The following is a 16624-nucleotide window of genomic DNA, read 5'->3' as shown; positions in this document are numbered from 1 at the left end:
ATGGCAACAAAAGTACAAATGTGCTTGACACAATGGATGTATGTATGGATTGTGATAAGGCCCCCCAAAAATGATTTAAATAACAAGAAAACCAGGGAAGGAAGTTAAATGAACATAGTCAATAACACCTAGGTTTTCAGAGCATCCTCAGTGAAAGGAACTTTCCAGAGAGAAGAACCTGGCTGGCCAAGGTTAGTAGGCTGACTCCAGGGGAAGATAGGGGAGTGCTAGGTTGTGGGGGGAGGTCAGATGCTCACAGGCATCCTCCCAGAGGGCGATCAGTTGCCAGACTGCAGTGGGCCCTGCTCCCTGCTGTTAACTACAATGGATGCCTGAAGCCATCTATTTGGTTCCTGTAAGTGGGGTTTGCACCCTACTGAAAATGGTTCCTATGGAGAGCTAGAGAATAGGTCAAAGTTAAGCCCAACATCCTAAATCTAGGATCCACCCACCCTGTTACATATATATCCCCAATCCCTCCTCTTCCTGTTGATAGGATTTCTCCCAAGTCACCCCCTTCCACTACTGTATTACCTATAGCACAACCTCTTCCTGTGACCTATGTCTTCACCTATAATTAGTGGGCTTGCACACTCCCAAAGGTATCAAAGCCTGGGTTAGCAATAGAGGCCTCTCTCTGGTCCCCCCCACCCTCCGTTCCCTCTCCTCCCATTTCCCTTTGCCCTTGTCCTCCTTCCCTTCCTCCCCTCTCCACGTGGACCATCAAGCAGGGCTGAGGTGAGCATGCTACCATGTGATGTGTCTGACTGCATTATAGTAATATCTCTCATGCTCTTGATGACTTTATATATCTCAACCCTACAATTGTGCTTATTGAACCCATGACTAGCGGTGGGAGGCTGGCTACACTAGGTTACTGCTGTGAAGAACTCTACAGCACCACTGCCAAGCCAAGATGTTTCATGTGTATGTATTTCGAAAGTTCATTGGGGTTTGGGTGAAAGTTTACAGAACAATCTGTTTCAGAGCAGGAGACACTTCTTGTTTGGGATAGTAGTTGCAACCCCTGCAATCTGACAGCACTCTCCGCATTCTTCCCTGTTCCTGCTGAGATTGGTTTTGGGGAAATGCTGCCCTTTGGGGCCTCATGTGATTGATTGTTCCAGGAGATTCCTTATAGATGTTACTGTTCACATCACATGCTTTTCTTTTTCTGCATCACTTTAATTTATCATTGAAGAACCAAGGGAAATCCTGCATCTGGGAAGATAACGGTTTCAAACTACTTTTGAAAATAGCAGTTTTAAGGAAACATTAGACTACTTGGTTTATAATTTATAAAATATGAAAATGTAAGTGTTCGTGTGTACAGTTTACCAACACTAAACACATTAACCGTATTGCATGACCATCACCAACGTTTCTATCACCATAGAGAAAAACCAATGCTCTTAAACAAGACTTTTCCCTTTCCCTCTCCCTCCTACCTGGCAACCACGAATAAACACTGGACTCTTTATTTGCCTATTCTAGATCTTTCATTGAAGTGACCAATCTCCATTTTTGATTGAATAATATGGTTAGGATTCACTATGCACACTTGCAGTGTGTAAAGCAACCAGAACCATCGAGTATTAAGGACAAAGAGCTCTTTTGGAATAGTGTATGTGTGGGTGTGGGGGCATTGTCAGTGGGGTGGGGAGGGCCTTATGGTAGAATGCAGAGAGGAAAGATATACCCACATGGTTATATCTTGGTTGCTTCTATGAGCCCCAGCCTACACCTCTGCTTCTGATCTCTCCATCATTAATTCATGAAGAAGCAGGATGGCTCTTCCAAATGTGTCTCACTCACTCTTTAGTTGTCCTTTCTTGTATACTTAAATAAACCCCGAAGAAACCATAAACGTATCTGTTGTAGAATGTCCACTTCAATGGATTTTAGTCTTGTCACCAGGCTGTACAACCATCACCACCATCTAACCCCAGAACTTTTCAATCACTCCCAAAGACCCACGTGACCACACAACTCCCCATTTCCCTCTCTCCCCAGGCCCTGGCACCCACCAATTTACTTCCTGTTTCATCTGAATACAAGCATATAATATGTACAATTTAACTTGACATAATATCTTCAGAATCCATCGATGTTGTAGACTGTATTAGAACGTCGTTTCTTTTTTAAAAGAAATGACTAAGATCTCAGTGAATGGATATGCACTATTGGGCTGGCCATTTCATCTGGTCTGTTTCCGCTTTGGGGCTATTATGAATAGCACTGCTCTGAATATCTGTGTGCAATGTTTATGCCAATACATGTTTTCCAATTCTCCTGGGTATAGAGCTACGAGTCGAATGACTGGGTCATAGTTTATCCTGAGAAACTAAGAGAACTACTGCTTTTTTTAAATTTAAATTAAACAGCTGCTCTTTCATGTTCTCTCCAGCAGTGTATGCGGACGGAGTCTCGTTTCTCCACCTCCTTGCCAATACTTGTTCTTGCTTGTCTTTTTGATAGTAGCCCTAAGGTCTCTGTGTGCTACAGGTGGTCTGTGCTTGACGACTAACCAAAGATTGGTGTTTGGAACCCAGCTCTCAGTCAGCTCTTTAATCCCCCAGAGTTACAGTCTCAGAAAACCAGGGGCAGCTTCGGCGGAGGAAAGACCTGGCACAGCAATCTGCTCCCATGGAGACCAAAGGCAAGAAAACCCCACGGCACCGTTCTGCTCTGACACGCGGAGGGAGTCACCGTGCGCCATTCACTCCATGGCAACGGCATGAGTGGATACGGGGTGGCATTTGCGACTTTGATTTGTGTGTCCCTGATGGCTAACGATGTTGAACATTCTTTACACGTGGCTATTGGTCATCTGCCTATCTTTTTGTGAGAAACAGCCACTCATGCTTTGCCCATGTTAATGTGAGTTGCTTTCTAATAACTGGGTTGAAGAGTTACTCATATGTTCCGGATGCTGACTCTTATCACACATGATTTGCAAATATTTTCTTTCCTGAAGGAGCCCTGGTGGTGTAGTGGTTACGCTTTGGGCTGCTAACCACAAGGTCAGCAGTGTGAAACCACCAGCCAGCTCTGAGGGAGAAAGATGGGGCTTTTTAATTCCCTAGAGCAGTGGTTTTCAACCTTCCTAATGCCGTGACCCTTTCAAACAGTTCCTCATGTTGTGGTGACCCCCAGCCATAAAATTATTTTTGTTGCTACTTCATAACTGTCATTTTGCTACTGTTAGGAATTGGGCGACCCCTGTGAAAGGGGCATTTGACCCCCAAAGGGTTCACGACCCACAGGTTGAGAACCGCTACACTAGAGTAAGAGTCTGGGAAAATCAGGGGCAGTTCTGCCCTGCTCTCTAGGGTTGCTATGAGTCAAAATAGACTTGATGTGAGTCGTTTTTGTTCTGTTCTTTCATTACAAAAAACGGAAAAAGAAAAATCGTTGTTTTAGGTCTGACCTTAATAATAAGTCCTACGTGGCAAAACTGGTTAAACACCGCACGGAGAGAGAACCACAGAGACAAGAGCCAGGAGACGAGCAGAGCAGCGTCTAACCAACATACAAGCACAGAACACTGGAGCTCAAGGGAGTTTGGAGGTCCTCAACCATGTCATTTGCGAGGGAAACTCAGTGGCCCAAGGCTAGGCAAGGAGTTACAGGCAGGGTTGGAACGAGACCCCTGGTCTCTTTTAATGCACCTCATAATTGATGGATCAATTTGATACCAAAACAAAGATGGAATGTACAAGAAGAAACAACTGAGATTAAACTGAATTTGGTGTCTTCACCTGGGACACATGAAGTTAGAGAAGTGATACAATTCACAAGCGCCGTAACTAGGGTTTTGTTATTGAGGGAGATTTATTGAAGGCCAACTATATACAGATAAGCACGGTGCTAAACTGTAAAGGGAACCCCCAAATTACAGGAGATGACGGTATCTGACCCTAAGAAGTTCTAGTGCAGTGGTTCTCAACCTGTGGGTCCCGACCCTTTTTTTGGGGGGGAGGGGTGTCGAACGACCCTTTCACAGGGGTCACCCAATTCATAACAGTAGCAAATTGACAGTTAAGAAGTAGCAACAAAAATAATTTTTTGGTTGGGTGGGGGGAGGGGGTCAACACAACATGAGGAACTGTATTAAAGGGCCTCGGAATTAGGAAGGTTGAGACCCACTGCTCTAGTCGGAAAGATAAAGACACATGAACCTGTCATACAATGATATACTAGTTCTACAAGAGCTTGTTGAAGTTACCTAATCAGGAGTTTTCAAGCACTTTGTTCAAACTCAACTCTTCCATACTTTAAAAAAGTTAACACCTAACCCTTTTTCATCGTTTGTTAGGGAGTTGCAAAAGGTGCAATTTCAGGCACATTAAAAGTAAAAGCATTTTACGATAAAATGAAATTTGATACCCAAGATAATACATCAAAAATAAATAAAACAAACTATATAACAAGCTCTTGTTTAAAACAGAAAATGTTAACACCATCCCCTTTTCTCTTTTTTTCAGTACAGTTCAACCACATAATTTTTAAAGTGATTCACGACGCTCTCATGACCCATCCCAGCCACACACCCGGGTACTGGCGCTCCCAGCCATACTACCCGCCACCATGACACGGGGGCTTTGAAACATTCGTGGAGCAATGGAAGGAGAAGATCCCGAAGTTTTGCCACAGCCTGTTTGAAGCCTCCTTGTACATGTTGAGATGGTATCAATGATGACTAAGTCATGAAAATATACTAAACTTTGTATTAATAACTCATTTTGGGGAGCACTATACGTTCAAACCCACCAGCAGCTCCTTGGGAGATGAGGCTCTCTGCTCCTATAAAGATTTACAATCTAGGAAACTCTAGTGTTTTTCAAAGTGGGGGTTGCTAAAGAGATCAAAACCAACCCCAAAACTCACTGCTATTGCACCCAACTGGACCCACAGTGACCCTATAGGACAGTACAGAACTGCCCCGGCGCATTTTGGAGTTTGTAACTCTTTAATGGAGTGGGAGGCCTCATTTCTTCCCCATGGACTGATCGGGAGGCTGGAAAGTAGAAACCTACATTTTATTCTGGATTATGGGCTGTAGTACTAAAGGTTTTGATTCCTGTATGGCTGCTGAGTACTTTTTTAAAAACTGAAGATGGGGCAGTAGGCCAAAAAAACTATGCTGCACAGTGTGGCTCTGATTGGAATCAACTCAGCGGTAAAGGGTTTGGGTTTCTATTCTCTCCACGCGCTGGCTGAATCGATCAGGACGCATGCTCTTGCAGTTTGGGAGATCCGACATAGTTGTGCTCCTTTAGTGATTGCTATACGCCACGGCAAAATAGCAGCATGGCTGCCAGCACAGGCTCTCAGCTGTGTCACTTCATAGCTATGCGACTTTGAGAACCTCCCTGACTCAGGTCCCTCATCTGTAAAACGGGGGTATGAATGATACCTGTCTCACTCAGAGACCTCACTGAGCTAATGCACGTCAAAAAGGTGTCAAGCACGTAGGGAGTCTTCAATAGATGTGAGCTATTAAGAGAAGCAAGGTGTAGTCCAATTTCTTTCTTTCTTTTTAAAAATCGTTTTATTAGGGGCTCATACAACTCTTATCACAATCCATACATACATAATTGTGTAAAGCACATTTGCACATTCATTGCCCTCATCATTCTCAAAACATTTGCTCTCCACCTAAGCCCCTGGCATCAGCTCATTTCCCCCCCACCCCCTGGTTCCCCTCTCCTTCATGAACCCTTGATCATTTATAAATTATTATTTTGTCATATCTTGCCCTGTCCGACGTCTCCCTTCACCCACCCTTCTGGTGTCCACCCCGCACGGAGGTCACATGTAGATCCTTGCAATCAGGTCCCCCTTTCCAACCCACCCTCCCTCCACGTTCCCAGTATCGCCACTCACACTACTGGTTCTGAAGATTCCGTGTTTCTGGTTTCTATCTGTACCAGTGTACATCCTCTGGTCTAGCCAGACTTGCAAGGTAGAATTGGGATCATGATAGTGAGGGGAGGAGGAAACATTTAGGACCTAGAGGAAAGTTGTATTTTTCATCATTGCTACATCACACCATGTCTGGCTCATCTCCTACCAGAGACCCCTCTGCAAGGGGAATCTCCAGTGGCCTACAAATCGGCTTTGGGGCTCCACTCTGCACTCCCCACCTCATTCACTATGATAAGATTTTTTGTTCTGATGATGCCTGATAGCTGATCCCTTCAACACCTTGTGATTGCACAGGCTGGTGTGCTTCTTCCATGTGGACTTTGTTGCTTCTGAGCTAGATGGCCACTTGTTTACCTTCAAACCTTTAAGACCCTAGATGCTATATCTTTTGATAGCCGGACACCATCAGCTTTCTTCATCACCTTTGCTTATGCACCCGCTTTGTCTTCAGCAGTTGTGTCGGGAAGGTGAGCATCACAGAATGACAATTTAATAGAAGAAAGTATTCTTGCATTGAGGGAGTACTTGAGTGGAGGCCCAATGTCCTTCTGCTACCTTAATACTAAACCTATAATATATGCACATAGATCTCTTTCCACACCCTCATATATAAATATATTTGCATATACACATGTCTTTATCTAGACCTCTATAAAAATGCCCTTTGTCTCCCAGATCTTTCCTCTATTTCTCTTGGCTTTCCTCCTGTCCCACTATCATGCTCAGTCCCCACCAGGGTTTCAACAATTCCTCTTGGTTACATTACCCTTGATCATGCCCTACCAGGCCTCCCACACCCTCTTCACCACCAATTTGGATCACTTGTTTTTTCCTTGTCCCTGGGTTTGTTAACACCACTGCCTTTCCACCCACCTCCCCCTCTTCCATGACCCCATGGAACTGTCGGTCCCATTGTTTTCTCCTCCAGATTGTTCATCCAGACTATCTTATTTAGACAGACCTGTGGAAATAATAACATGCACAAAAACAAGACAGAGCAAAACCAAGCAACAATATACAATAAAACAACAACAACAAACCAATGGCACACACAAAAAAACCAAACACAACAAGAAAGAAAAGCTTGTAGTTAGTTCAAGGACTGTTTGTTGGCCTTTAGGAGTGTTTTCCAGTCCAGTCTCTTGGGGCACCATGCCCTGGCCCCAAAGTCCACCTTCAGTATTCCTTGAGGACATCGCCGCTCCATTCCCTTGCTGTTCTGTTGCACCCCCTTTAGTGTTTTGCCTTGGTGTGGCGAGATCAGATCGGGTGCAATTCCCGCACTGTGTCTCCGGTGTTGTCCTCTGTAGGGCTATGGGTCAGTGAGGGGCGTCAAGTCTCATAGTGGGGCTGGCCCTGTGGTCCTCTCTGTGGCTCGGCTGCTCTAATTGGGGTCATCGTCCTCAGGGCCTGGTGGGCCAGGCTGTGCTCCGCTCTCTCCTCCTCCCCCTCAGATTCTCTTAAAGTGAACCACACTATGCTATTCTAGGATGTTGAGCACCAGATCGCCACGAATCAGGAATGACTCCGTAGCTCCCAACAGCAACCGTATATCATATGTTATACTTTTCAAAAAGGATTCCTTTATTAAACACAACTATTGTTTATATTTATGAGAACTCTCTTTGCAATACATATTCTTTAAGTGGCTAACATCTTCATTATTTCCAAAATGGGTATTTTGTAAAAACGGTTTTACTCACGGATATAGAAGGTGCAGGTTTTGGGCAAATATTGTTGGCTTTTAGATAAGGCCTACAAAAGAAAAAGTAAAATTAATCCTTAGAACAGAAGACCCAACAAGGCTTGGGAAGTATGGTGATTAAAATGATTATAATTATAATTTTAAATTATTAGAATGTCTGCATAGGATAACATATTTCAGAACTATATTTACTCAAACGTCTCCTTATCATCTCTCTTGGCCCTGTTAGTTCCTTCCTCAGAGACCACAGCTGCTAATAGCCATCCTTTTTGGGGTGTGTGTGTGCGAGATCCTTCCAGATATATCCTAAGCATAGATACAGCATTCTAAAAATATTTGTGAAATGTTTTAATCATATTTGCATGGTTTTATTGATTCAGTCATCAACCCTGGAATCGGGCACAATGCTTAATAAAATAGTTAACTGTTTATTAAAAAAGAAATTCGTTGGTATCTATATCTTCAAACAGCAAACTTTCTGGGGGAAAATGATATAATTAAAAGCCAAGGGCATCGTGCCCTTTAAGGAGGTGCTCGCTGGGGTTTCTGAGTGAGGCTGGGAAGCTTTAAGGAAGCAGAGGGCCTCATCTTCCTCCGGCCAAGTGACGGGTGGGTTTGAACTGTCTACCTCTCGGTTAGTAGCCCAACAACACTCCACCCTCTGTGCCACCAGGGGACCTTACCAACCCAAAGATACCTATGAAAGCCAGTCAGTGAGACAAAAATGTAAAAACGGGCTTAAAAAACATGTAGAGAAACGTATGAAAAGATTCCACCTCTGTGGATCCCAAACAACCGCCAGAGTGACGGGGACTCTGGAAAGACCCTGTCAGATGTTTGTCTCTCCCATCTAGGATGCAAGCCCTGGAAGGGTGGGACTCTCTTGGTCTTGTTAATCATCATATCTACAGCATCACGAGTGACTGATACATCAGAGGCTATTGCTGTGTGCCCTCAAATTCCAGCTCCTAGCAACAGTACAACTGCCCCGAGGTTCCCAAGACATATTACATCTGTATGGAAACAGAGAGCCTCATCTCTTTCGCGTGGGGCAGCTGGGGATTTGAACCACCCATCTTTGGGTTAGCAGCCCAGTGCTTAACCATGGAGCTTCCAGGGCCCCTCCTGTAGACACTAACTGAGTCTTTATTTTAAAGCAGGAATTGTTTCAATTGAATCAGAGCAACAGAGATGAGTAAAATCCCAGGAGAAAAAGAAACTAAAATAAAGGTGGAACGTTCATATTATGAAAATGATTCCCAAATAAAACTCTTGCAACTCAAATGGAGAGAAAACTTACCTCAGCACTAAGCAAGGGAGACAAGTAACACAGATAAGATGCCAATATTAACGAGAGAAACAAGCGGTCACGTTTTGTCCACCTTAAGAGGGAGTGCTGAGGGCTGGAATGGAGAGCACCACCAGTTGAAGGACGCTGACAGGTTGCTACTGAGGATGGATGGCAACTGAGGACAAGCAGTGGAAGCGGGGCCATTCAGCTCCTCGGTCCAACTCCCCCCCCCCCCCCCCCGCAAGGGTGAAAAAGGAAGCACGGGAGGATCTCCCATCCCTCCTTCCTTCGGAGCCCAGCACCACATCCAAGGCTCTTGTCCCTAGATTGGCACTGTCCCGGGCTTTTTTGCCATGACTGGACTGAAAGGCCCTTTTTATCACAGGAGCCCACTGCAGCCCGAGCTGACGAAAAGCAAAGCAAAAGAAGGATGTTTTGAAAAGCTTAAAGGTGTGATGAGTAACCAGGGCAACAAAGCCTGCATGACTGGGTAGACTTACTTGGGGTTCTGGCTCTTCAGCTTTCCCTTGGCGGCGAGGTACTCCTGCAGCTTTCTCTGTCGCTCCTCTGCAAGCACAACACAGCACTTCAGCCTGAGATTGTGCCCAGCTCCTCCATAGTCTCTTTTTAACTCTTTTTCTGCTTTTTATATTTTAATAAATCATTTTATTGGGGGCTCTTACAGCTCTTCTAACAAGCCATACATCAAAATGTATCCGCATTTGTACATATACTGACATCATCATTTCAAAAACATTTTCTTTTTCTTTCTACTTGAGGCCTTGATATCACCTTCTCTTTTTTCTCCTCCCTCCCTCACCATCATAATTTAGAAAATATTTAAATTTTCATATTTTACGCTATCCTCTCTCTTTTACCCACCTTTCTACTGTTCATCCCCTGGGGTGGGAGTGGGGGGTTTCTACGTTGATCATTGTGATTGGTTCCTCCTTTCTCCCCTCTTCTCATTATTGGTCCCTAGGGGTTTATAGGTCCTGGATTCTGTGTCTCCAGCTCTTATCTGTACTAGTGTACATGCTCTAGTCTAGCCAGATTTGTAAGATAGAATTGGGGTCATGATGTGGGTGGGGAGGATGGGAGGATGCATTAAAGAACCAGAAGAATGTGGTATGATTCCTTCATGCTATACTGAACTTTGGCTGGCTCATCCCTTCCCTGTGACCCTTCTGTGAGAAGATGTCCAATTGTCTACAGATGAGCTTTGGGTCTCCACTCAGACTCCCCTCATTCGCATCAAAATGGTTGCTTGTTTTTTGGTCTTCTGATGCCTGATCCTAACTACATCTTGTGATCACACAGGTAGGTGTGTTTCTCTCATGTGGACTTTGTTGATTCCCTGCTAGATGGCCGCTTATTTAACTTCAAGCCTTTAAGACCCCAGATGCTGTATCTTGCAATAGCTGGGCACCATCAGCTTTCTTCACCACCTGAGTTTGTGCGCCCATTTTATCTTCCGCGAGAGTGTTGGAAAGGCACCACAGAATGCCAGGTTATTAGCACACAGTGTTCTTGCGTTGAGGAGGACTTACGTAGAGGCCCAATGTCCATCGAACATGATAGTGGGGCAGGAGGAAAGTAAAAGGAAATAGAGGAAAGAACTAGGAGGCAAAAGACATTGATAGAGGTATAAATATAGGCATATACATATGTAAATGTATAACAATAGGGATATAGGCCTATGTACATATATTTATAGGTTAAGTTTAAGGTAGCAGATGGTCATTGCTATTTTTAAACATGATACTTTTCTTCAATAATTTTGGCTTTGAACTATGATACCACCAAGTCCTCTAATCCTGTAACACCTTCAAGTGAATATCAACATCAGCAACATCAACACCCAGGTCCCCTGCTTAGCCCTTCCCATGAGTGTTACTTTGTCGAAACCTCCCAACAATTCCATCGACTAGTTTACAGTCTGAAACTTGGTGGAGTAAATCATTTGCCCAGCACTCCCCAGCTCGTATGTGGCAAAGCTAAGATGTTAAATTGGTTTTGTCCAACTCTTAACAGCTAATGGTCTCAGCTAGTACATATTATGCTTTGCATGAAGAAATTCTTCTACTGCTCTATTTAAGATGTTGGGTTTTATTTTATGCATTCCTTTTCCAACAGGAATGATTTTTATCCACAAACTTTTAAGTAGTTTCCTTTGGGACTAAGGACAAACTTGTACAGGTCAGAGGGCTCATGTAAACATTTAGATGGTGACCTCTTATATAAGACATAACTAATCATGAGGCAAAATCTAGGTGCCTTAAGAGAGGGACAAAGAAAGCATCATGGAAGTTCAGAGGTGGGGCCTGGGTGAAAGGAAGAGGTTGTTGGAAAAGGTTATATGAAATAATGGTTAAAACAACAAGTACAGGGGTGGGAAACTACTCTTGATCTCAACCTGCCCTATATTTTGGCATCTGACTCAGAGCGTCCCCATGCATCAGAAGGCATTAAGAAGAAATGTGGCATTTTAGGTCCAAGCAAGGCAGTGTAGAGAACAGGGCCGGGAAGTCTGACAGTCCCAGGTGGGATTCTCAGCTCTGTGACTTCTAATAGATTAGGAAGTCTTGCTGTCACGGAGCCTATAAAACAGGAACAGAAATGCTTGCTTTCCTGGGCTGTTACGTATAGCGCCCAGTACCCATTCTTAGTGAAATGATGAACAGGCGTGCATCTGAGCAGGCGGATTTTGAGAGCAGAGAAGGGCTTCAGGCACATCCCAGAGGCCAGGGCACCCAAAGTCTTGGCTGTGGGTGCAGTCTGCAGCAGCCTGGGGAGGTGCAGAGTTCAGCTTGCAAGAGGCAGCCAGCCCCACCCCTGGGCACCTGTCAGAGCTGGAGGTTGGTGCCCTGGCGCGCTGCCTGGAACCAAATCATAGGGAAGGTGTGCTTTGCTTCGTTTGGCTGTGTGACTCCAGGCAAGCTGGCGCGCCTCTATTTCTTTAAAAACACGGTGCCAAGTGACCATCTCTCTGCAAGGCTGCTGAGGGACTGCCTGGGAAGGTGCGGGAGGCGTCTCCCCGCAGGGCGTTTGCCCCATTCCCGGGGGCTGGACGCCCGCAGCCCAGACAGCGCCCGGAGAAGGGCAGTCCCCGGCCGCGGCCCAGGACAGTCGGCCCCGAGTGCGGGGCTTGGGTCTTAGACCGCTCACATCCAGAAGGAAGGACCACGAGCTGCCGGACGGACAGCCTTCCCCGGGTAAGACGCACCCACCAGCCTCTTTCCCACCCGTTTCAACGTCTGCCAGAGACAAGGGCTCGGGTGGCACTCACCGACGGCCGCGGCGGCGGCACCCGGCGCGGGGCCCACCATGATCCCTCGGCGACAGTTTCAATTCAAAGGTCGCGCGGAGACCGAACGCGGCGTGCCGCGCGTTCGTGCGCTCCGATTGGCTCCCGCGGGTTTGAAACCGACCTATTAGAAGCATGGAGGGGAGGGACTAAGGGCCAACACGCCCTGACGTTGACGTTGGCTCGTTAAGCCCGCCCCTGAGGACCTTTGATTGGAAGAGCGTGCAGCGGAAGGTAGCGTCCAGTGGAGCGGAGGGCGCCCAGGCGGAGACCCCGGGAGAGGGGGACCCTAACGTCTAGGTGGGGGTGTGCCGACTGGCTGTGGCACCCTTCAGGGCCGGCGGGAACCCGCAGAACTGGCTAGGGCCTTCCCCCGGGACTTTCAGGACCTCCGCTTCCATCTGCTCTCCGGCTTCCCAGCAGCTGGGAAAGAATAAGATAAAGCGGATGAGTTAGGTGCCCCCTCAACGTAATACAACCTGAATGTTCCATTGAGGGGGATCTGATGAAACTCACAGTTCTTAGTACTTAAAATTATATATATATATATATATATATGTAATATATATCACACATTATATATGATGTACACAGTATTATATGTATATGATGTACACAGTAAAGCACACACCTGTGCAGCGAGTTCTGCACGTTCAATTCAGTGACATGATATTCTCCCAAGTCATTCAACCATTCTCAGGCTCCTTTTGCTAAGTGTTCTACACCGTTAACATAAATCCACTGTCCTACCCGGATCCCAGGGCTCACGACGGGCTGCTAACCTCAAGTTTTGTAGTTCGGAACCATCAGCTGCTCAGGGGAGAAAGAGGAGACTTTCTAAACCCACCAGGGCGGCTCTACTTTGTCCTGTAGGGTCACTGTGAGTGAGAATCGACTCAATGGCAGGTCGGGTTAGAAGCTTCCTGGAACCTATGGAATAGCAGTTGTCAATTTGATTCCATAAACGATCCTTTGAAAGAGCCGTGCCCAAGGAATACAGTTTTTGCTTAAATAAGCTAAGCAATTGTTGGGTTTAAAAAGATTTCAGGGCAATATTTTCAGTGGTACCTCTAGCCTCCAGTGATTCCAGAACATATAGTTTCATGAAAAGTTGCAATTCTGTTTCCCATTGCTTTTGCCTTTGATCCCAGATCTTCTGTAGAATCTTTGATCAAAACCTCCAGTAGTGGTAGTGGGCACCATTGAGTTCTGGTCTCATGGCAAAGGAGATCATTGTTAGTAGAGGCACTATGAGGAGACTTCAAAGAGTTTGTGGAGACATGAATAAAAAGGTAACGGAGTGTTCCCACGAACCTTTTGAAGCCCTGGTGTTTCCTAAGGAGCCTTGCTGGCATAGTGTTTGTGTGTTAGACTCCTAAGCCCATGATCAGCAGTTGGAAACCACTAGCTGCTCTGGAAGGAAGACAGGGCTTTCTACTCCCATAAAGAGTTACATTCGGAAACTCACAAGGGCGTCAGGTCCACCCTGCCCTATAAGGGTCACTATAAGTTGACATGGACTTGATCACAGTGAGTTTTGATATTTTCTACCGCCATTCCTGACTCCTGTGCTACAGGCCAGTAGAGAGCAAATGGACCATTGTTACAAAAGAGCTTGCAAGCTTTTCAAGAACAGGGTGTCTCATTCTTAATGCAAATGTTTGACTTATCCTCAACAGCCTGGTGCACTCCTAACCACGGAAGGGATGTTAGAGGGCAGGCCCAGTTATCCTGAACTCCCACACACTGCCCATCCCTCCTATTTGGTTCACCCAGCATTATTGACTAGCCACTTGTGTTGGCCTCTGGGCTGGGCTTTGCAGGGACTGCACAGTCCTGTCGTGGGTGGAGATGGTGTGAGTTAAGTTCCTCACTTAAGGTTTGCTAGGGGAGCTCACATCTTTTTTTAATTGGGGGCTCTTGCAGCTCGTATCACAATCTATCCATCCATCCGTTGTGTCAAGCATATTCATACCTGTGTTGCCATCATTTTCAAAACATTTTCTTTTTACTTGAGCCCTTGGTATCAGCTCATTCCCTGACCCTCTCACTCTTGTGAATCCTTGATAATGTATAAATTATTATTTTTTTCATGTCTTTCACTGACCTCTGCCTCCGTTCATGCTCTTTACTGTTGTTTGTCCCCCTGAGAGGGGGTTATATATAGATTATTGTGATCGGTTCCTCCTTTCTCCCCCCCCCCCCCCCACCTTTCCCTTACCCTCCTGGTATCACTACTCTTGTGATTGGTCCTGAGGGGTTTATCTATCCTGGATTCCCTGTGTTTCCAGCTCTTATCTGTACCAGTGTACATGCTCTGGTCTAGCTGGTTTTGTAAGGTAGAACTGAGGTCATGATAGTGAGGAATGGGGGGAGGAAGCATTAAAGAACTAGAGGAAGGTTGTTTGTTTCATTGGCGCTATACTGCATCCTGACTGGCTCGTCTCTTCCTTGTGACCCTTTTGTAAGGAGATGTCCAATTGTCTACAGATGGACTTTAGGTCTCCACTCCGCATTCCCCCTCATTCACATTGATAGGATTGTTTGTTCTGGATCTTTGATGCCTGATCTCCGATCCCATTGACACCTCATGATCACACAGGCTGGTGTGCTTCTTCCATGTGGGTTTTGTTACTTCTCAATTGGATGGCAAAGGGGCAACTCTCTGTCCTATAGGGTCGCTATGTGTCAGAACTGACTCGATGGCAGTGATTTTGATTTTAGTTTATATAGACTCGTATTTGTTTAACTTGTTGTTCAGCAAATGCCCAGAAGTCTGGACAATGCTCTAAGACTTCTTGGCATCTTACTATTAAATGCACCCATAAACTATTACTCATTAAAAATATTCTCCTTCTTCTGTTCCCAGGGATTTTCTTGATTTGAAGTAATGGATGATAGATGTTTGGTTAATAGTTTTTTTTCCCCCGAGGCCCCCATCCATAAGACCCGTGTATTCCATGTGACTTATTTCCCCCTGAGTACCAGAATGCTGATGGGTAAAGAGAGGTGATGTGTGTGGGTTGTGGTTTCCCAGTTCACTTTACCAGTTGGGCTCTGCTGGGATTTCTGCACGCATATACTTATGCAGGAGCTTGGTAGCAATGTACCGCTAACTTCGGGATTGGCAGTTCAAACCCAGCAGCTATTTTTTCGAAGAAACACGAGGCTATCTGCTCCTGTAAAGATTCAGAGCCTAGGAAACCCTACACAGGGTGTCAGAGTTGGAGTCAGCTCCTGACAGTGGGTTTGGGGTTTGTATTGCTTCAGAAAATTGAAAGGCATTTCATTAGCCTTCATAGAATTCCAGTGGCTGGCTGGATTTCCGTTTTAGAAGACATTTTGTCCATCTCCCACCTAGTGCTACACTTCTTCCTTGCTCACTGCAAAGAACTCACACTGGTTTTCTTCCTTTCTATTTACATATTCTTCTTGGAAACTGACCTCTCTCCTATGTTCTCCTTGTGAACTCTCTTCTTAAATACAGCCATTTTATTGAGCTATAATTCATATATACAATTTCATCCCTTAAAAGTGCACAAGGATCCACATGTGACCTCTTCCTTGGGAGAGGGACAGCAGAGAAGGGGGGAAGGGAGACTCCGGATAGGGCAAGATATGACAAAATAACGATGTATAAATTACCAAGGGCATATGAGGGAGGGGGGGATGGGGGGAAAAAAAAGAGGACCTGATGCAAGGGGCTTAAGTGGAGAGCAAATGCCTTGAGAGTGATTGGGGCAGGGAATGTATGGATGTGCTTTATACAATTGATGTATGTATATGTATGGATTGTAGTAAGAGTTGTATGAGTCCCTAATAAAATGTAAAAGAAGAAAAGAGAAAAAAATGATTAGGGCAAAGATTGTACAGATGTGCTTTATACAATTGATGTATGTATATGTATGAACTGTGAAAAGAATTGTATGAGCCCCAATAAATTGTTAAAAAAAATAAAAGTGCACAATTCAATTTTAGAAAACGCACACATGTGTCTACACCTATTCATGTGCATGTAGGTTGCTTCATGAAAAAGAATGAAGGTGCGTTGTTACATTGAAGCAAGGGCTCTTGCTAAATTAAAGCCACATTTACGATAGCCTGCCATTTATCAAGTTGTCATTGTGGTAAGTAAAGCACGCATCCAGGCTGCCGTTTGGAAACACAGACTCCAGTGATGTTAAGGACATTCACACTTGTGACACCCCCACCATAATCTGATTCCATAACTGTCTCATCAGCCCCAAAGGAAACCATATCCTTCTTCACCATTTACTTTATTTCCTTCTTCTCTAACCGCTGCCAACTGCAATCTGCCTTTGTCTCCACGGATCTGCTCGTGCTGGACATTTTCTAGAAATGGAGCCAGACAGAGTGCATTGGAAAGTGG

General features: G+C 45.2%; 1 protein-coding gene across 1 annotated transcript in view; it reads right to left on the bottom strand.

Moving 5' to 3' along the window:
- CKAP2L (cytoskeleton associated protein 2 like) overlaps nucleotides 1-12325 on the bottom strand; it is a 35362-nt gene extending 23037 nt beyond the window's left edge. The window contains exons 1-3 of the mRNA XM_075563125.1: nucleotides 12217-12325; nucleotides 9428-9494; nucleotides 7635-7686 (exon numbers count right to left, since the gene is read on the bottom strand). Coding sequence (XP_075419240.1) covers nucleotides 7635-7686; nucleotides 9428-9494; nucleotides 12217-12256 — 159 coding nt within the window. The 5' untranslated portion in view covers nucleotides 12257-12325. The remainder of the gene's footprint in view (nucleotides 1-7634; nucleotides 7687-9427; nucleotides 9495-12216) is intronic.
- Between the last annotated feature and the right edge of the window lie 4299 nt (nucleotides 12326-16624).

This window comes from Tenrec ecaudatus, chromosome 11 (genome assembly GCF_050624435.1).
Source record: "Tenrec ecaudatus isolate mTenEca1 chromosome 11, mTenEca1.hap1, whole genome shotgun sequence".
Taxonomy (NCBI): domain Eukaryota; kingdom Metazoa; phylum Chordata; class Mammalia; order Afrosoricida; family Tenrecidae; genus Tenrec; species Tenrec ecaudatus.
Note: the sequence above shows the minus strand (reverse complement) of the source record. Positions and strands in the feature narration are given on the sequence as shown.